This window comes from Sciurus vulgaris, assembly GCF_902686455.1.
Source record: "Sciurus vulgaris genome assembly, chromosome: 3".
Taxonomy (NCBI): Eukaryota; Metazoa; Chordata; class Mammalia; order Rodentia; family Sciuridae; genus Sciurus; species Sciurus vulgaris.
In genome coordinates this window covers 186,706,244-186,728,024 of record NC_136463.1, presented here as the reverse complement: position 1 = coordinate 186,728,024, position 21,781 = coordinate 186,706,244, and the positions used below count along the sequence as shown (strand labels likewise).

General features: G+C 42.3%; 1 protein-coding gene across 13 annotated transcripts in view; it reads right to left on the bottom strand.

Annotated features, from left to right (window-relative positions):
• UBE2F (ubiquitin conjugating enzyme E2 F (putative)) overlaps positions 1-21,781 on the bottom strand; it is a 61,449-nt gene that overhangs the window by 34,718 nt on the left and 4,950 nt on the right. For 4 of the 13 annotated variants that reach the window (XM_079133919.1, XM_079133920.1, XM_079133914.1 and 1 more), the window contains exons 2-4: positions 20,978-21,111; positions 11,069-11,098; positions 6,785-6,850 (exon numbers count right to left, since the gene is read on the bottom strand). In XM_079133919.1, coding sequence (XP_078990045.1) covers positions 6,785-6,850; positions 11,069-11,098; positions 20,978-21,095 — 214 coding nt within the window. In that variant the 5' untranslated portion in view covers positions 21,096-21,111. Of the gene's footprint in view, positions 1-6,784; positions 6,851-9,787; positions 9,931-10,025; positions 10,145-11,068; positions 11,099-20,977; positions 21,112-21,781 lie in introns of those variants that run through there. The other 9 variants (XM_079133924.1, XM_079133925.1, XM_079133915.1 and 6 more) reach the window with 7 other exon arrangements.

Sequence of the window (21,781 nt, the reverse complement as noted above, 5' to 3'; positions counted from 1 at the left end):
AATGACTCGTGAATGAACACTGTGCCCCCAGGGTCGTGAGGAAGACAGATGTACGCTCTCACTACTTCTACTCAACACTGTGCTGGAGATCACGGCAAGAGTACCAAGAAAAAGAATCAAAAGGCATACATACTGACAAAGAAGTAAAAGCGTTTTAATTTATAGATACAGTCATGGACACAAAGAATATATGAAAAAGCTACTAGAATTAACAAGTAAACGTAGCAAGATCACAAGATACATGATCGATATATTTAAAAATCAACTCTATATAGAAAAGATAAAAAAATTTAAACTATTTATAATAGCTTCAAAAAACACAGAATACTTAAGTTCAACAAAAATTTGCAAGACACTGAAAACTACAAAACACTGACCTACAGCAATGACCCCTTTTCATTCCTGACACTGTAGTTTGAGGTTTTTCATTTATCATGATCACGTGGACTGCAGTTTACCCAGGTAACTTCCGCAGAGAGCCAGTGTTTTGTGGTTCTTGTTGGCCCATTTCACTTGTTTGTTATGTAGAATTTCCTTCTTTATACTTTGGATTTAATTACTTCTTCTTCTAGGTCCTAACCTCCGGTATTTTGAAAAGCACTGCTGAGATGAGACTCTCTCACTTGGCGTCATGCTTTGAGCTTTAGCTCTGTTGCTGCACTCATCCACATTGGGCAATGTTTCTTGTTTTATTTTTTTACTTTTATGTTTTTGGTACTGGGAATTTGAACCCAGGGGTGCTTTACCACTGAGATATATCTCTGGTTTCTTTCTCTCTCTCTTTCATTCATTCACTCATTCGTGCTGGGGATTGAACCCAGGGCCTTGTGCATGAGAGGCACACACTCTACCAACTGAGCTACATCCCCAGCCCATGGTTCTTTTTATTTTGAGACAGGGTCTTGCCAAATAGCTGAGAGTCTCAATGAGCTGCAGAGCCTGGCCTTGACCTTTTTTTTTTTTTTAAATTTTTTTTCATACATGTATATAGGGTAATAACGCCTGTCTCATTCTATTGTCCTTCCCATCCCCACCGCCTCACCTCTCCCCTCATTTCCCCCTGCATAATCCAAAGTTCCTTCATTCCTCTCTACCCATCCCCCCATTATGGATCAGCATCCGCTTATCAGAGAAAACATTCGCCTTTAGTTTTTTGGGACTGGCTTACTTCACTTAGCATGATATTCTCCAACTTCATCCATTAACCTGCAAATGCCATCATTTCATTCTTCTTTAACACTGAGTAATATTCCATTTTGTATATGTACCATATTTTCTTTATCCATTCACCTGTTGAAGGGCATCTAGGTTGGTTTCATAGTTTAGCTATTGTGAACTGAGCTGCTATAAACATTGGTGTGGCTGCATCACTGTAGTATGCTGACTAAGTTCTATGGTTATAAACCGAGGAGTCAAATGGTGGGTCCATTCCAAGTTTTCCTAGAAATCTCCATACTGCTTTTCAAAGTGGTTGCACCAATCTACAGTCCTGCAAGTAATGTATGAGTGTGCCTTTTCCCCCACATTCTTGCCAACGTTAATTGCGTGTATACTTGATAACTGCCCTTCTGACTAGAATAAGATCTTCAGAGTAGTTTTGATTTGCATTTCTCTAATTGCAAGAGATGAACATTTTTTGATATGTTTGTTGATCATTTGTATTTCTTCTTCTGTGAAGTGTCTGTTCAGTTCCTTAGCCCATTTATTGACTGGTTATTTGTTTTTTTGGTGTTAAATTTTTTGGGATCTTTATATATTCTGGAGATTAATGCTTTAGCTGGAGTATGTGTGGTAAAGATTTTCTCCCATTCTGTAGGCTCTCTCTTCATGTTATTGTTTCTTATGCTGAGAAGAAATTTTTTAGTTTGAGCCCATCCTATTTATTAATTCTTGATTTAACTTCTTGCAATGTAGGGGTCTTGTTAAGGGAGTCAGATCCTAGGCTGACTTGGTGAAGATTTAGGCCCACTTTTTTTTTTTTTTTTTTAGTTGTAGATGGACACAATACCTTTATTTACTTATGTGCTGCTGAGGATCAAACCCAGTGCCTCATGCATGCGAAGTAAGTGCTCTACCACTGAGCTACAACCCCAGCCCTGGGCCTACTACCTTTTCTTCTAGTGGTCGCAGGGTCTCTGATCCAGTGCCTATGTTTTTGATCCACAGTGAGTTGAGTTTCATGCAGGGTGAGAGACAGAGATTTAATTTCACTTTGTTACATGTAGCTTTTCTTTTTTCCCAGCACCATTTGTTGAATAGGCCATCTTTTTCCAGTGACTGTTTTTGGCACCTTTGTCTAGCATGAGGTAACTGTATTTATGTGGGTTTGTCTCTGTGTCTTCTATTCTGTACCACTGGTCTACTTGTCTGTTTTGGTGCCAATACCATGCTGTTTTTATTACTATAGCTCTGTAGTATAGTTTGAGGTCTGGTATTGTGATGCCTTCTGCTTTGGCTATTCTGGATCTATTACTTTACCAAATGAATTTTCAAAAAAATTTTTAAATGTTGATAGACCTTTATTTTATTCATTTATTTATATGTGGTGCTGAGAATCAAACCCAGTGCCTCACACATGCTAGGCAAGTGCTCAACCACTGAGCCACAACCCCAGCCCTCCAAATGAATTTTATGATTGCTCTTTCCTGTTCTATGAAGAAAGTCATTGGGATTTTAACAGGAATTCACTGCATTAAATTTGTATACTGCTTTTGGTAGGATGGCCATTTTGACAATATTAATTCTGCCTATCTAGGAGCATGGGAGGTCTTTCCATCTTCTAAGGTCTTCATCAATTTCTTTCTTTGGTGTTCTGTAGTTTTTCATCGCAGAGGTCTTTCAGCTCTTTTGTTAGACTGGTTCCCGAGAATTTTTTTTTTTTTTTTTTTTTGAGGCTACTGTGAATGGGGTAGTTTTCTTAATTTCTCTTTCAATGGATTCATTACTGATGTACAGGAATGCATTGATTTATGGGTATTGATTTTATATCCTGCTACTTTGCTGAATTCATTTACTAGTTCTAGAAGGTTTTTGGTGGAATTTCTTGGATCTCCTAAATATAAAATATGTCATCCATAAATAGTGATAGTTTGAGTTCTTTACCTATTTGTATGCCTTAATTTCTTTCGTCTAATTGCTCTGGCTAGAGTTTCAAGGACAATGTTGAATAAAAGTGGTGAAAGAGGACATCCTTGTCTTTTTCCAGATTTTAGAGGGAATGCTTTCAATTTTTCTTCATTTAGAATTATGCTGGCCGTGGGTTTAGCATATATGGCTTTTATGATGTTCAGGTATGTTCCTCCTATGCCTAGTTTTTCTCGTGTTTTGAACATGAAGGGTGCTGTATTTGGTCAGATGCTTTTTCTGCATCTATTGTGCTGATCATATGATTCTTGTTTGTAAGTCTACTGATGTGATGAAGTGCATTTACTGATTTCCATATTGATTTTGTTAAGGAAGTCAGGTCCTAAGTCAACATGATAAAGATTTGGGCTTACTTTTTCTTCTATTAGGCACAGGGTCTCTGTTCTAGTGCCTAAATCTTTGATCCACTTTGATTTGATTTTTGTGCAAGGTGAGAGACAGGTTTAATTTTATTTTGTTCATATGGATTTCCAGTTTTCCCAGCACCATTCGTTGAACAGACTATCATTCCCTCACATCTTGGCCTCAACCTTTTGGTTCTCCTGACTCAGATGGGTGGAACTGAAGAGAAAGGACAAACACAACAAAAAAATCTTGCATGAGAATGCTCACAGCATTCAAACAAACTACGGTGACAAAAATCAGAAAGGAATGTTGGATGTTGTGAGGCGAGTGACTGGTTAGAGAGGCACAAGGAAACTGGGAGTCCAGGAATGCTTTTCATCTTTACTGGGGTTGTGGTGGCACTGGTACATACATTTTGAAAATTCCTTAAGCTGGACGGTTGAAATTAGCACGTTTTACTGTTTGCGATTTTATACCATAGTAAAGCTGATTTTAAAAGTAAATTTTTTTTTAAAAAAATCACTGTTATTTTTAAGTCTGTGGTCCCTTCAGCTGGGCCACTGAGCTGACCCAGTTTTTTAAGCTGTCCCACTAACTTCACAGAAGGCTCAGTGGGAAGCCTGGGTCCGTCCTCCAGCATTTGTTTTGTCCTGCTTCACTTTCCAGTACTTACTTTTGTTTTGTAAGCTGATGGAGACCACCCCCCCACCCAAGACAGTCCCTTTCACCAAATCCTATTCCTAGTTTTTTACCTGAAGAGTATATTTATTCCCAAGCATGAGGAATCATTCCCAAAACAAAAACATGAAAATGTTACTAAGAGGGCAGCAGCCAGATAATAAGGAGCTTTGAGCTGGACACACAGATGCAGGGACCCAACACCCATCCCGCCTGCATTCTTGTTTTTCAGATCCAGTTGCAGGTTTACAGATGCAAATGAGCCAGTTTTACAACCATGTGCTTTATACTTAGACTTGAAGTTAAAGCTTCACTGCTTAGGCATATCTGTAAGTTTTTTTTTTTTGCTTGTTTGTTTGTTTTTATAAGAGGACCATAGTTCCAAGGCTTAAAAAAAAAAAAAAAAAAAAAATGATACTAGACAAGTTTTTTGTGTTGACAGACCTCTAACAACCACAGGCAGGAGCCCCCACAGGTCTCCCATTCGCTGGTCCTATGAGATCAGTCACTACACAGTGCCTGAACAGTTCAATGCGATGACAATGTCTCCCGTGTGCACTTACTACAAGTATAAATGATGAGGTAATAAGTATTTACAGGCACTAATACAAAAGTTATTTTTTATCTGATGGGATACTGAATACCAAAACTATAACAATTATTTTCCATTTTCAAGAATCTGAACAACATGGGCTGGGGAGGTAGCTCAGTTGGTAGAGTGCTTGCCTTGCAAGCACAAGGCCCTGTGTTCAATCCCCAGCACCACAAAAAAAAAAAAAAAAAAAAAGAATATGAACAACAAAGATGCTGCCATATGCATAATTTCAATAATCACAACATTCATACAATTCAGTAAAAACTTTCAGTTAAAAAAACAGGAGAGGAACATTCACCTGGAGGTTAACCTTGACAGAAACCCTATCACGTGACAGTAACAAGCCTGGAAAAATCAACCACAAAGGACCACAAAGCAGAAGAATCCCTGACAAACACTGGGAACACCCTAGAAAGAGCAAGGGAAGAGCTTTTCACCATAAACACACAAGTCTAATTTCTTAGTGAAAGGGAACCAATCTGGACTGTAAGGACTTCTGAAAAATACTTCACATGATTAAGACACAGTACACGGGGCTCTGAACGGAGACCCTGAGTCACGGAGAAAGCACCCGTGCGTTTAGCACCAAGCTGAAGGGGGCCGAGCACAAGATGCCGGAGGAAGGCAGCAAGGGACCGGCAGTCTTCGCCAGCTCCTTGGGCAGAGGCCACGTCTAAGGATGGACCTGGGACTCTCCTCATGCACAAGCAGTGGGGTCCCAGAGCCCTCTGCACAGTCTCTACACAGAGAAAATGCAATTTAAACACTATTAAGGACATCGTGAAATTGAGATTTCTCTTGTTATTATAAAACATCTTCCACAGAAAGTAATACACCTACCTACACAGAGACAGGGCCAGGCTCACTATCACCCACTAAAATTCTCTGTTCTCTTCTACTTTTTTAGTTGTGACTCATGGTCCCCAGTTCCTCACTCCCTTTCCATCCCCCAAATAAAATACCATACTACGTTTCCACGACAAAACTCCCTTCTTGCATGTTTGTTTTTTGCATTTTCTACCCACCTCAGCTCTAAATAACAGTCTGAACTTTACGTTTGCCAAATGATGCCAGAAACATCTGTGGACTGACTGCCTCCAAAATAGCTCTAGGTAGCTAACCTCAACCAACCCCACTCCAAAAGGTCAGACCACTTCCACCTCTACCAACTGCCTGCCATGCTCTGTCAGTTGCATTTCAAGAAGACAAATCATCCCTTCCCCTCTTTATCAGGATCCTTGGGGTAATTTTATCCAATGCTTCCATCTTTACAGTGACTGAAAATTTTGAGGAACACCTGTCCTCCTTTGGGTACTTCTTGATACTTCAGCTTTCAGGCAGCAAATGTGAAAGGGCACACAGCTGGTGCCTTTCCTACTCTGGTACCTCTTTCGAAACATCTACATGTTACTCTTCTTAGAGAAATTCTAGGAAATTCAACTTCAGAATTCTAGGACTCCTGTGGTGAATTCCCCTTCTCCTCCCTCCTACCTACCCCACAGCAGCACAGACCACCTGCTCCAGCACAAGCACAGTGGGCTCCGTATCACTAACTGGAAGAGCCCCTAGTCCTCCCTCCTGCCACCTGGTGCAGGGGCAGCTAGAGATCAGACACTTACCAGTCCTAACAAGGAGAGCTGGTAAGCGGTGCTTCCCTGCACCAGGACTGGGGCTGTGTGCCGCACACACAGTCTCTGATGAAGGCTGTGCTGCTCCAACATGGGGCACACAACTGAACCCCCTCATCCTCTCACAGCCCACACCTACTCACAACAGCCTCAGTCACCATTCACTTTAGTTGTCAAGCTGATACATGGTTAATGGGGTGTAAACTGAAGGCCTCAAATTCACTTGCTATGCTTGGACTACAAAGCATGTGACTTATCTTAATATGGAATAGAGGCTAATGTCTTCACTTTTAAAAAGCTAAAGGACAAAGCCAAAGATTGTAACCTTTAAACCTTTAAAAATTTGATGTTTTAAAATCATTTTAATACTGAAGTATGTAAGAATATTTATTACCTGGGATTACAGTTAGCTGAAAGCAATGAAGCTTGTTTGGATCAGGAAAATGCACTTTACAAGTACCTGCAAAAGAAACAGCACATCAGGAAAGTCTGTCCCAAGCAGCAGTAGCATGCCGAAGGCGACCATCGAACACACAGCAACTCCACGTCCACAGTGCGGCTTAAGACCAAGATGCAAGACCCTCCCTTGCTGTGTGTTCCATAATTATGCCAACAGGCTCGAACTGCAAACCAGTGGGTTTTGGCATTCATTTTTCCCCTTATAGTATTTTACTAGTTAATTCCAAATGGAGATATTCTCCTTCAACCTTTAAATGATCACTAAACAGAAATCTGACCACTGCTTTCAAGAATGACACTGTTTTACTTTGCAAAGAACAAACAGGGCTCCGGTGTGACTTAGGGGTAGAGTGCCTGCTGCATGCTCAAGACCCAGGGGGAAAGAAGGAAGAGGAGGAGGGGAGGAGGAGGAAGAAAACATCCCCAGGAAGTGAAGTCCAGCTAAACACGGAAATTCCAGGAAAAGAATCGAGTCAAATTTCTAATCTGCTCCCTTAGCACCAATTCACGTTGACACACAGGTCACTGTGGTGAAGATAAGTTGAAAATAAGTGTGTTTCCTAAGAACTGGCTCCACCTGGAGTTTACCAAGACATTTTAAAAAGAACATCTTCACAAACTAGCTGGTGACTCAGCTTGTTTTGTTGGTGAAATGGTGCTCTGCTGAGCTGGATGGCAACTTTCTGTACCCACTGGTCCCAAGCCAGGAGGGTCCTGGATCAGGACAAGGAATTTCCCCTGGGAAAAGAGCCACTGCCAGCTGGTGCAGGTAAGGGGAGTTGGCCATAGCCCACACCTGTCTCCTTCACTCACACCAACACTAGGGAAAGGTGGTAACCACTCATGGAATAAATACCCAAGGAACTGGGAAAGAAAAGAAATTTTCTACACTTATCTATAAACTCTGGGAATGTTAAATTCTTTAGTTCACCTACTATTTCTTGCAAGTCACAATGATAATACTTAGTTTTACACTGTTATCAATTTTCAACAAAAACGGTAATTCAAATATGAAGTCAGAAACGGCAGCAGAGACCATTCTAGTCCAACATCCTCAATTAGGACAGAGAAGTTCCATGACTAGCCCAAGACCACAGGTTATCAACAGAGGCAAGATCAGCTCCCAAAGGAATAACTACTTCATGACTCTCTTCCCTGCTACAGGCCTCATTTCCTTTTGGTATTTAGTGAAAGCTAGGACACCGAGAGATGACACACAAACCACTCAGGACTGTTGGCGGGCTTTCCTCTTCAGGGTGAAAGACAGCTCTGCCTTGAACAGCAGGGAGCAGTCCCAGAGGAGACACTGCAGTATTCCTTAAGTTAGAAGAAAAGTAACTCGAGGCCAGTGAGTTCACAACTCTCCCCCAAATAACACCTTAGAACTGTGTACACAATACTGAAAAATGTCTTCCTTTCCCTTAATCTTGAAAGTATAAAGGCCATCTTTCTTTGTGAGACATATGTAAGAAAAACAGATGAGGAAGGTGTGGGAAATAGTTCCATGATGAGCCAAGACTGGTATCACCCACCTGTATTTAAACAGCTAGAATTCCCCTCGTTCACACTAACAAAGGTACAGATGTAAAAACCAGACCTCTAAAGAAGACAGGCCACCAGAAATAAAGAAATTCAAGTGGATTAAAGATAATGAAACAATGTGGGGCGGGGGCAAATTTTAAAGCTCAAGAAAGGATGGATTCTAAAAACCAAAAGGTTAAAAGCCAGGTTTTGTTTTAGTTCAATGCAGGAACTTTTCCTCTATATGCAAACATGGGCTATCAAAAATTCAAATAATGTTTTCATCTACATGACATTTTCTACTTTTTACAAAGAGAAATCTCTATAAATTTGCATGTACAGAGGTGCAAACTAGCTCTGAATAATTATGAAACAACACTTACATGGCAAGTTATTCTGTTTGCCTTTGTAAATATTTTGAAAAGATTATTAAACATAATGAAGATTTATTATTTAGAGGCTTCTTGGTTCCCTTTAGAATCAATGAGTTGCAGCAGGCTGTATTGGCACAGGCCTGTAATCCCAGCTACCTGAGAGGCTGAGGCAGGAGGACCCCAAGTTTGAGACCAGCCTCAGCAACACAGCAAGACCCTGTCTCAAAATAAAAATTAAAAAAAAAAAAAAAGGGGGGGCTGGAGATGTGGCTTAGTGGTAGAGTGCTTACCTAGCATGTTCAATCTCTAGTACCATGAAAAAAGTAAAAAAAAAGAAAAAAAAAAGGAATAATAACCTGCAGCCTTTGGACAACACCACTTACCTTATAAACTAATTTAAGTGTCTTGCCTCTGACAGAAGAGAGGGTAGAGAGGAAGAGCAAAAGGAAGAGGCAAGTAGCATGCTGTCTTTTATTGAACATCTCAGTCACAGGAACGCTTTTTTCAAAGTTATTTAGTTAAAACCCTAATTTTAAAAGGGGATGTGAAGTATTATTGTTTTGAAACTGCACTCTGGGTTATAAGCCAGAAAACTCTAAGATTCATGTTCAAGAATAAAACGAACTGCGGAGTGCAGTGGCGTATACCTGTAACCCCCAGCAGCTGAGGAGGCTGAGGCCCTAAGCAATTTAACAAGACCCTGTCTCAAATTTAAAATTTAAAAGGGCTGGGGATGTGGCTCAGTGGTTAAGTGTCCCTGGGTTCAATTCCCAGTACAAAAAAAAAAAAAAAAAGAAAGAAAGAAAGAAAGAAACCACTTGTAAGGGAACTTTTCTGGTAGTCTTTAATGAAAGGACGCATGTGTATATGTTCAAGTCAGGGATAGTGGCAAGAATGACTGAAGTGGCAAGTGGAAGGCTCGGGTGGCTCCATGTTTAGTAGGAAAGTGGCCTACCACGAGAGAAAGCAGAGGAGAATGAAATGGACCCGTCACCCAGATTCAAATTTTTCTGCCAATTGTGCTTCATCTGTCCTACACCCACCAGTTATCTGCTTGTTCTCCTGGAGCATTTTAAAGCACATCAATTCATCCATAAATACTTTAGTAGGTAGAAGGTTAACCTTCAGTTCTGAGTTGAACACTTGAGGCCAAGCAATCCAGGGACTGAACATTTTGATGGAGACATAAAGTAAAAAAACTTTTTATATCACAATCACTCTCCTCACATATAAATACTATACATTAAAAATAACTTTTAAATACCAAGTTTATGTACTTACCCTCATAAGCTAACCACTCAAAGACTGCAGTCCTTCAATTTGAGGTGGCATGGAAAATAAGCTCTTTCCTAGCCATGTCATCTGGGCCTTCACATCAATACCCCACGTCCCCTGCAGTACTCACCCAAAACAGGAGACCAACTTACAAAATATTTCACCCACATCAATAGACATCCTTAGCCTTAAATTGTTTTTAAAACAAGCGTGGTTAAAAGTAATAATTCAAAATACAGTAAAATGGCCCAAGTTTTCAAAGTTTGGTGCTCTTATCAAATGTTAAGGGCTCGGAAGGCCAGGCCCAGTGGCTCAGGAGACTAAGGCAGAAGGATCTCAAGTTTGAGGAGAACCTCAGCAACTTAGCAAGGCCCTGAGGACTTAGAGAGACCCTGTCTCAAAACAAAAGATAAAAAGGGCTGAGGATATGGCTCAGTGGTTACGCACCCCTGGGTTCAACTTCTGGTACCATAAATAAGTAAATAAAAAATGGTTTGGGAGGGAACGCTCAGACAGAAGAAAAAAGGAAAACATGACACATATTACACACATGCAGCACATGGCAAGTGGGCACTCCAAGTGAGGACTGCCCAGGCGGGCCTGTGTGTCTGGGGCAGGAAAGACTGAGCCAGGTGAAGACACCTGTGGACTGCAAGGCAGAGCAGGAGTCCTACCTCAAACTCAAAGACAGGTCGCAGACAGGTACCTTCTGGACCCAAATGGTGTTATTGTCATTAACAAAAATAGGACTGTTACTGATCACATTTTCACAAAGTGGACATGATACAAAACGCACATGGAAGAAATCCAAAACCTAACCAAACTCACGTCTGCTAACTAAGAAAGCCATCCACATGAGACGTTCAGAAAAACTGCAGGCCCTCATTCTTAGTAAATCCTCTAGAAATTCTTGCACAAAACTAAAACTCATTCCCAACATATGTGGAAAAACAGCCTTTTTGCTATGCAAGATCATTAAAACATAAAACAACCTTTCTTCATGCAATTATTTTAGAATACTTAATTCTGACTGGCGATGCTATACTTACAAGGTAAATTAGCTTCAAGTTCCGCAACCTCTGTAGAAACAAAGAGATTATGGTTAATGTTAGTCTTCATAAAGCACCAATTCTAAATTAGCAATTTCTTTCAGAATACAAAAGAAAAAAATACTGGATAAACTAAAACCTGGTCTAAAGTTCTACTTCAAGTCATCTAGTTTTCAGATATACAAGGTGACTTTCAGAATGCCAACAAGTTTGGACAAAGATCCTTGAAAATTCACTTTAACATAAATGAAAATCATCTTAAATAAAGAGAAATTACCTATCAGTAAACAGTGACTGCAGTGTTTTTGAAAACTGTTCCGCCGAGTAGTAGAAGCACTCCTCTCAAAATCTGATGGGTATGTACCATGTGTTTATGGTTTTGTTTTGTTTTTTTTTTTTTTCCTTCAGACATGCCTCCTTGTTGCTACATTTCCTGGCCTTAGTCCTCTCCTAAGGCCTTTGACAGCCCAGTTCCTCTTCTGTCATTCTCTCACTAGGTGTGTAGGCTGAGTACCCTTCTGTAGAACAAAATTGCAAAGCCCCTACAATCCTGCTGTTGAAGAGCTCAGAGGACAGAACTGGTACATGCTTGCAACACTTCTATTCAACACAGTACTTGGAATTACTAGCAAGAGCAATTACACAAGAAAAAGAAAGAAGCATCCAACTTAGAAAAGAAGTAAAATTATCCCAGTTCACACACATGATACTTTATAGCACAGAAGGCCCTAAAGACCACAAAAAACCAGTTAGAAATAATAAATGAATTCAGTAAAGTTGCAGGATACAAAATCAATACACAAAAACCAGTTGTTTCTATGCACCAACAGCAAACTATTTGAAAAAGAAATTAAAAACAATTCCATTTAGGATAACATCAAAAATAGTAAGATATTTAGAAATAAGGAGGTGAAAAAATCTATATAATGAAAACTATAAAACGTGGACATGGACAAGAAAAAAATTGAAGAAGCTACAAATAAATGGAAAGACAGCCTTCTTCATGAATTAGAAAAATTCATGGTGTTAAAATGTCCATACTAATCAAAGCAATCTACAGATCTGATCCAATTCCTGTCATAATTTCAATGACAGGGCTGGGGTTGTGGCTCAGTGGTAGAACACTTGCCTAGTACACATGAGGCACTGGGTTCAATCCTCAGTAGCACATAATAATAAATAAATAAAAGAAAGGTAAAAAAAATTAAATGGCATTCTTCACATAAACGGAAAACAATTCAAACATTTGTCTGGAACCATAAAAAGATCCAAATAGCCAAAGCAATCTTAGAAAGAATACAAGTTGAAGGCCTCGTTTCATCTAATTTCAAATTTAAAAACTACAGTAATCAAAACAGTATGATACTGTATAAAAACAGACATATACACCAATAGAAAAGAATAGGGCTGGGAGATAGCTCAGTTGGTAGAGTATTTCACTTGTAAGTACGAGGCCCTGGGTTCAATCCCCAGCACGGCAAAAAAAAAAAAAAAAAAAAAAAAAAAGAATAAAGAGCTTGAAACATAAACCCAAGCATACAATTAATTTGCAAGGACATCAAGACATCATGGGGAAATGAGAGCCAACAAATGGTACTAGGAAGACCAGATATCCACAGGCAGAAGAATGAAAGGGGAGCTTTATTACACTTGCACAAAACCCAACTCAAAATGGAATGAAGTCTTCAACAGAAGGCCTAAAAATATGAAATTCCAAGGGAAAAAAAAACAAGGGAATAAGTTCCTTGATTTGGCCTTAGCAATGATTTTTTGTAGGTCACATTGAAAGTTCAAGCATCAAAAACAAAAACAAAAATAAAAAAAGAAAGAAAAACAGGCAGGATCACATTAAAGCTGAAGTTTCTACATGGCAAAAAAGGCAGCCTACAGGCTACGGGAAAACATTTGCAAATCATTTATCTGATAAAAAATTAGGAATTAGTATTGAAAATATATAAGGAACCCATACAACATAACAGTGGGAAAAAAAAAAAAAAAAAAAACAAGTAAAAGATGGGCAAAGGAGTTGGGTGTTGTGGTGCAGCCCTGCAATCCCAGCTACTCTGAAGGCTGAGATAGGAAGATCACAAATTCAAGGCTAGCCTGTCTCAAAACAAAAACCACAAATAGGGCTGATGGAAGAATGCTCTGGGTTCAATCCTCTGTGCTTAAAAAAAAAGTGGGGGGGGGGGGGGGGGGCGGGGGAGAACCTGAGAAGACATTTTGGTAAAGAAGACATAAAAAAAAGCAAAAGTGCTCAGTATCACTAAACATCAGGGAAATGCAAATCAAAACCACAATGAGAAACCACCTCAACCCTATGTAGAATGGCTATTACCAAGAAGACAAGATGTACTGAGTGCCGGCGAGGGGTAAAGAAAATGAAATCCTTGCAGGCTATTGGCCGGACTGTAAGTTAGCACAGTCACTGTGAAATACAGCATGGAGATTCCCCCCAAACTGACAGCACTACCACAAGACCCAGCAATCCTCTTATCAGTGCCTATCCAAAGGAAATGAAGGTGTGCCTCCCAGAGGTCTGCCCACCCCCACACTCACTGCAGCACTATTCACAATAGCCAAGACACAGAAACCGCCTGGATTGATGGATGAGATGAATAAAGAAATCATGATACATATGCATATATATACCCTACATTTATACACACACAGGAACATTAGTCATTGGAGATAATATGGATGAACTTAAGGACATTATGCCAAGCAAAATAAGTCTGACATAGAAATACACTGCAAGATAACACTAACACGTGGGATCTCAAACAGCTGAAGAGTATACAGAAACAGAGTAGGACAGTGGTGACCAGAGATAGAGGGCAAGGGAGGGCAGTGGGTAATGGGGAGACATTAGTCAACTGGTACAAAGTTGCAGTTAGAATGAAACATGTGAGAGCCAATGTGACCATGTGAAAAGAAGAATATGTTAATTTACTTGATTATGGGTGTGTGCATGCATGTGTGTGTGTGTGTGTGTGTGTATCAAGGAATCATGCTATATAACTTAATAACTGAATTAATTACAAATCAAAAAACCAGTCTGGTGGGGGAGGGGCATGTCCTGCAATGAATGGGTCAGCAAAGTGATCCGTGCCTCAAGCAAAAAGTAAAATGCTCTGATTCCTTGGCCAGAAGAGTCCTTCCAGTGTGGGGGGTAGGGTGCTGATGGAGGGTTTTAAGCTGGGATTCAAAGAATATAGACTTTAGTCCTGCAGAGGAATGAAAAATGGATATTCCCAGCAGATAAATCAGCAACGTGCAAAAGCAGATAGATGGGCAGCCAGAGCAAGGTCCACACGGAGCAGCAGAGCAACGGGAAACAAGGAAGAAAAAGAGGGCCAAAATCATAGAGACAGCCCAGGAAGCTTAGAAACCAAAGTTTCACAGCTTTGCCTCCAGAGGACAACTGTGCAAGGGCAAAGCAGAGGCCAGGTGTCTTGTGCACTAGGTAGCAGACACCGAATCAAGACAGGAGGCCAGGGGCCAGACAGCACACCAAACAGCAGGTCTGGCAATAGGAGGTGGGGTGAGGGGTAGAGATGGTACCAAGGCTTGACACACCAGGGAAGCACCTGGCATCAAGAGAATGGGTAAGGTCAACAAAGAGGGGTAGGAAGAACTTCAGTAGAAAGCAGACAAAGAGTAGAGGAAGTCAGAAGTGAGAAACAGGTCAAAAGGCAAGAGAATCAGGAATGTAGTGATTCAATGAAAGAAACCTCGTGGTCCAAGGGGAATGTGGCCCAAGGAAAGCCCATTGGTGACATCTCAAAGAGCAGGAATACAAGAGAGATGGAAATGGAGAATGAGACAGGAAGAAGCAAGTGTGTGATCAAAATGTGAAGCAGCAGCAGGGCAAGTCCTCCAAGAAGGCAAGTGGGGAAGGGTTGCTGAGGCCAGAGCGGAGAGCAAAAGGCCTCGGCTCCAACTGTTGGAGGCCCTGGGCCTGTGGCAGCAAACAACGGAGCCTCTAGATGGAGGCAGGTTTGTACACCTACTCCAGGGCCCAGGAACCTGGGAGAGGCACCTAGCAAAATACAGCAGGCAGAGGAAGAACTGGGGTGAAGGAGAGTCCCACACTTCCCCAGGGTTGTCACAGCCAGTGTTCTGCCAGGGAGACATTCTTGTGCTGAGAAAAAGAGCAAAGCTCTTCAGCAAGGCAGCCCTTGCTGAAACCTACCAAATGATCAACCTCTAGCAGGGGCTAGGAAAGCAACAAATTCTGTCCAGGTCCATCTTCTTGGCAGTTATGGAACATTCAAAGTATTTACTTAAAACAACATGCTGGTAAGCTATGAAAGATTCACTGCTGAGATGTTTACAATGACCCCACTGACCTTGACCTTGAGCTGTCTTTCTGACCGGCTATTCTTGCCCTTCCTGGGGGGGGGAGTAAGGCAGGCAGAGGGCTGAGGAAGACAGCAAATGGGTTATTCATGTTAATCATTTTTAATTATGTTTATCCATGCAATTAAACTATATTTTCAAAGCAAATACTAGCAAAAACTATAGTCTTATTTATATTTTTGTTAAGAATTAACATGAGGGTTGAGATTGTGGCTCAGTGGTAGAATGCTTGCCTTGCATGTAGGAGGCACTGGGTTCAAGTCTCAGCACCATATATAAATAAATGAATAAAATAAAGGTCCATCAACAACTAAAAAAATATTAAAAATTAAAAAAAATTAACATGAAAATGTTCTCAAGGACCCTTTCTCTGAGTGGCCACAGGAATCTATCTGGCTTTCTCTGGCCCAAGCCATCTAAGCAGAGGGGCATTCTGTCTACAGTTATGATAACTCCTGTCATTTAGTTTTTTGCCTTTTGAAATTTAAACACATACCCAGAAGGTGTGAATTTTTAGTGGGGGGACAACATGACAAAAGTACAAGAGTGCACAGTCCAGGGTCAGGGGATGGGGAAGAGGTGCACAGGCAAGGAGGACACTGACCACTGCTACATAAAGACTATGACAGGTGTAGCAGGAGAAGCGGGAAGGACAGAGTAGCCATCTCAACAGATGAGCAGGACCGTGGCCAGAACCCTTCCCTCCAGAGATGACAGCACAGACACCCCCAACAGAGGGCACCCCACCTGAAACAGGGATTCCCAGCCTTTACTTGGGGAATGATCTGCTGATTTCATTTTTCTCAACGGCTTTATTGAGGAATAATTAACGCACTATAAAAAAGAGCCCCTTTAAATGGTTCTGTTGATTTTTAGTAAATTTCGAATTTGTGTATTTATCATCACAATCCAATAGATGTGGGGCTTCTAAAGCTCCTGAAACTTCAGCCCTAACACAGACCAGCTGTATCAAAAGTTCCAAGTGGGGCCTTGGCCTCTGAATTCTTTTCATTTTCCCCAGGTATCTTAGACCATGTGCCCTGTTACAACAAAACATCTTACACAGGTGGCTTAAAAATAGCAGATGTTTATCTTCTCAGTTCTGGAGACTGGGAAGTCCATGCTTGAGGCGCCAGCAGATGTGTTATCTGACAAGAGGCCACTTCCTGGCCACAGGCAGTGCCTTCATGCAGTACCCTCATGTGGTAGAAAATGAAGGCAGCTCTCTCGGGTCTCTTAAAGGGCATTCATCTCATTCATGAGAACTCCCCCTTCATGAACTAATCGCCTCCCAAGGGTCGTACCTCCTAATCATACTGATGGTTAGATTTCAACATGAACTTGGGGAGGACAAACATTCAGACTACAGCACCAGATATAGGAAATGCTACTGACCGTTTGCCATGTAAAAATATGTACAAGTAGCATTACACACATAAAAGAACTCTATAAAAAGTTCTGCTCTATGGAATGCAAGATAATTTCATGCAATAGTCAAGAATTTAAACTCCAAGGTGAACTGCATGTTCAGTGTAACTCACTCAAGGAAGGTGGACGAGGGCTGTGCCCCGACTCAGTCTACTGATGAACCCTACCACAGCCGGGGCCCCTGCAGACTTTTGGTTCAGGAGCCAGCACAGGCAAGGAACAGAACGCTGGTGATACAGGGTTCAATGAAGACATTCAGCATTTTGGTCTGGTCCAGCGCAGAACATAAAATAAGCTAGGCACACTTGCACAATGCTCCTCTCAGAGTTGTCACAAATGACAAGTTTGATGGCAATGGATACTTTACTGACATCTATAGTTATCATCTTAGATCAACACACAGGATGTTGGTCAAAGAAGCAAGCCAATCAATCACTTTGCCAGCCTGGAGGCTTCTTGGCAGAGCAGTGGCATGACCTCAGCGCGCAAAGGACATACCTCACCTGTAAGGTAACAACAAAAAATGTTTTTAAACTGCTAATGTCCCACCTGTTCCAAGATGCTAATGCCCCTCAGTGTCCAGCATTTCTGGGAGGCACCTAGCACCTTGCACAATTCTACGACTCACAACTTCCTTTGGAGAAATTACTCTTTTTCTTTCTAAGAATCAAGCCACAGAGCCCACCTGAAGCATGACTACACTCAAATAGCAGACTGCAAAATCCACCCAGGTACCTCAACAGCCCCGCACTGCACATTCCCACCTCCTTCTGCCCTGGGTCACTCACAACACAGGGCTCTAGCTGCTTCCTCACCACTGCCACCTGGATCTGCCTACTCTTCACAAGCTGGGGCGGCACAGCCTGAACCAGCCCAGGAAACCAGTACGTGGCACAGGGCTGGGCACGTAAGTGCTAAGGAGATGCAGGACATGAAAACACACCTGTCTACAGAGGCAGGGTCCCTGCTGTAAGTGTCCTGAGACGCCAGGAGCCTTTGTCTTCACAGGGTTGGGGACTGAGGAGGCATTCAAAAGGTGCTGTGAACTGAACTTGTGCCCCCTCTTTCCTATGCTGAAGCCCTAACCCTCAATGTGATAGTCTTTGGAGGTGGGCTTTTGGGAGGCAAGTAGGTTTAGATAAAGTCACAAAAGGGGAGCCCAAGGATGGGATTAGTGCCTTCACAAAAGAAGGAAGATCAGAGTTCCTGGTCTCTCTGCCAGGTGAGGACACCAGGAGGAGGTGGCTGTCCATAAGTCAGGAGAGTCCCCACCAGGAAATGAACCAGTCAGCTTGCCCTAGAAACTTATCTTGGATATCCAGCCTCCAGAAATATGAGATACAAATGCCTGTGGCTTATGCCACCCAGACCAAGGCAGTTTGTTACAGCAGCTTCTCTAAGACAAAAGGCAATGGCAGGTACAGACAGCCAGAGGTAACCCCAAGCCCCATCAGACAACACCAGGCAGAACAGCTGAGTCCTTCACTTCAGGTGGCAACAACAGCTCCTTTCCAGGACACCTGACCACTTCCACTGGCAGCACTGCCTCATACAGTTCTTGAACTAAAACTTGATCCCTTAGGTTCCTGTCTTTATGCAATGAAATCCTCAAATCCTGTCTCTTTTGCACTCCCTGCACCCACCTGCAGTGCCGTTATCTGGGGGGCACCTGAACCATACCCAGGCCACAGCCTCTGCAGAGAGTACTGCTACCACTGAGTCACCCCCAACCCCTACCACCACCTGGACCTCTCCTTGAATGGGTCTCATAGGCTGAAAAACCTCAGATTCATATAGGCCCTATGAACCAGCCAAAGGCATCTGCTCTGGAGCTGGGGCCTTGTCCTACTCTGTGAAACTCAGAGGGCTCCCACTAAGCTCAGGAAGGCCCTGAATCCATTTGAAAACTCCCAGGTCAGTCCTGGCAGAACAAGCATAGGGACTCTGAGCCTCCTAGCACTCTCTTTTCTGTGGACTTGCGCTTCTGCTCATTGGGCTCTGCTTGCCGGAGTCTGCTCCCTCAGAGCCTGTCCCACCCCAGGAAGTGGGTCTGTCCATCCTGCTGTAACAAAGCTGCAATGGGGGAAGATTTCTTCACTTTCTCAGTTCTTCAGCTGCAAAATGAACACCAACCTGGAAAGGTTTTGTAAAAAGCAAACCAGAATCATTCCTAACATGCTTACTATGGTTTAAACTAAAGTGTCTGACAGAGTCTGAAGGTGTCCAAAATTCATGCTGAAGCTTAATCCCACTGTGTCAATATGAAGAGGTGCGGCTTTTGGGGAAGTAATACATCATGAGAGTTCTGTGCAGAGAAATGGATTATGCATCAGAAATTGGCTTAGGCTCTTTTGTCCCTTCCTTTCCTTCTACTATGTAAAAATACAACATTTTTCCCTCTGGAGGATATGGCAGTCAGGCACCAACTTGGAAGCAGAGAGAAGTCCTCACCAGACACCAGTCCTGACAGTACCTTGATCTGGACTTCTCAGCCTCCAGACAGACAAGAATACATTTCTATTGTTTATAAATTAATCAGTCTGTATTTTGTTATTAGTGCAGCACAAATGCACCAGGATGGTGCCCAACACAGGGTCTGGCCCTGTGTACCAAAGTTGCATTAACCATCATGATACCAGTTAAAAAATGGGACAGTCTATTTTACTGCTCCTCCTCAGCTGAAGCCCAGGCCTTCCTCACTGCTCTACAACACTCCCCAGTCCAAGTACTGCAACAACACTCCCCACACCTTTGGCTTGCTTGCCTCTTGGCTTCCTCAGTCAATGGAACCCTTGAGGTCAGAATCTGAGAAGTGGACTCCAAATCTTGTCAGGCTCACCCAGAGGCACTGCTCCATCCTATGCCCCAGCCTCTGACCCTTGCCCTCCAGAATAATAGGCTCTGAATACAATCAGAGGTTCTCCTGGACTTAGGAGGTAAGAGCAAGATGTAAAAAGAAATTGTTACTCCACTTTTAACCCATCATCCATCAGCCTGGATAACCCAAAGCTAAGTCAAGATTCAGGGGCAGCAGACCCAGATATAGCTCAGCGGTACCGCACTTGCCTAAGCATGCCCAAGGCGCTGGGTTCAATCCCCAGCACACGGCATGCATACCAAACACACACACACATTCAAGGGCAGGGGAAGCTACAAGGAAGAGGTCCTTGTTAAAGTCTCCATAAACCTGCTGCATTCCTGACCTAGTCCTTCCCCAGCTCGGAAGTGACCTGCATCTGGCAAGGCTGAGCATGGTGAGTTCACGTACATCGGCTCTCTTGCTGCCAGATGTCTGCAGGACATACCAATGTTGGTCATCTGCTGTCCATTTGACATGCAAACAGCCAGTTCCAACAGTACTCAACCCTTCTTTTGCTATCTAATTACCATATATGCAGGAAATGTAATTTACCATAAAATAAAAAGTGCTACAAATTATAAGTTCCTAAAAGGCAGCAACTGCTGCTTCTTCATCTTTTGCAGGCCCCATAACTGTGATAAGAGACTTTGTACCTAAACATTGCAAATGTTTGTTTAATGAATGAATGCAAAACTTACACACAAACACAAAAACGAGGGCATACCCATATACACGGATATTCTCAAACGTCACACATTCAGAGATCAAGTCGCCTTCACTGACATGGCTAGCAGAAGTGTCTATGGTTCTAGGACACTATGTACTAATTCTGTGAAAAGAACCCACTTTGCACAGGACTTGCTTTAGGCTACGCCCTGAGGAAAGAGGAAAGGATCCTGAGAGATTACCAAATCACCTCCCTTCACTTTACAGACTGGAAGTGAAGTCACGCACCATACACAGAAGAGGGGAAGACAATGGCAGCACACAAAATGGTCTTAGGCCTGCTGATTCCCAGAACCTTATTCTTTCTCCTAGCACCATGGCAAGCCTGACAAAGAACACTGCCAGTGCATAAGACGCTAGTCTCTAAGAACCTCTCCTCACCATGAGCAATCCCTCTTGTCTGCAAGGTGCAACTCCTTCCCTAAAATCTTCTTCAACAAGTATTTCCATTCAGCAACAGGCTGCTTTATATTGTCTTCGGCAAGCTTCATTTGGTGACAGCATGTAGAATCAGCTCCCAGGATGCTGCTTACCTTTGACAAGCAACTTGTCTCTCACAGAGACCCTCCGAGTGGAGTCAGATGTGGTGGCTGACGTCCGGGACCCTTTGAGACCATCATCCCGCTTCAGCTTGCTTGCCAGCGTTAGCATTACGGCCACCTTTACCCTGAAAGACCAGGAGAGAGCAGAGTCAAGACCATGCCTCTACACAGTGAGCGGACCCTGAAGACACACAGGTGTTGCTTCCCCCTCTAAAGTTTAGTTACAGAAAAATTTCACACAGAAGACTGGATTCCTTCATAATGAACCTGGGGAAAGTTCCATGCCATCCTAATTTTTCAAGTCTGAATCAAAATATTTAAAAAGAGAGATTAAGGGGCTGGGGTTATGGCTGTGGTAGAGCACTTGACTAGCATGTGTGAGGCCCGGGGTTTGATCCTCAGCACCAAATAAAAATAAAATAAAGGTATTGTGTCCATACAATATTTATCTCTCTCTCTCTCTCTCTCTCTCTCTCTCTCTCTCTCTATATATATATATATATATATATATACATTTTTTTTTTTTTTTTTTTTTTTTTTTTTTTTTTTTGCGGTGCTGGGGATTTGAACCCAGGGCCTTGTGCTTGCGAAGCAAACACTTTACCAACTGAGCTATATCCCCAGCCCCATCTACAATATATTTTTTAAAAAAATAAAAAAAGGGAGGAGAGTAAGGCATTTAATACTCAGTGCCCACCCCCCAGATGCCAGGCTCTCAGGTTTCAACAAGCATACAGTCTTAGAGGGCATCCATAGCTTCTCTACCAGTATGTATATGACTGACACTGGGCTCCA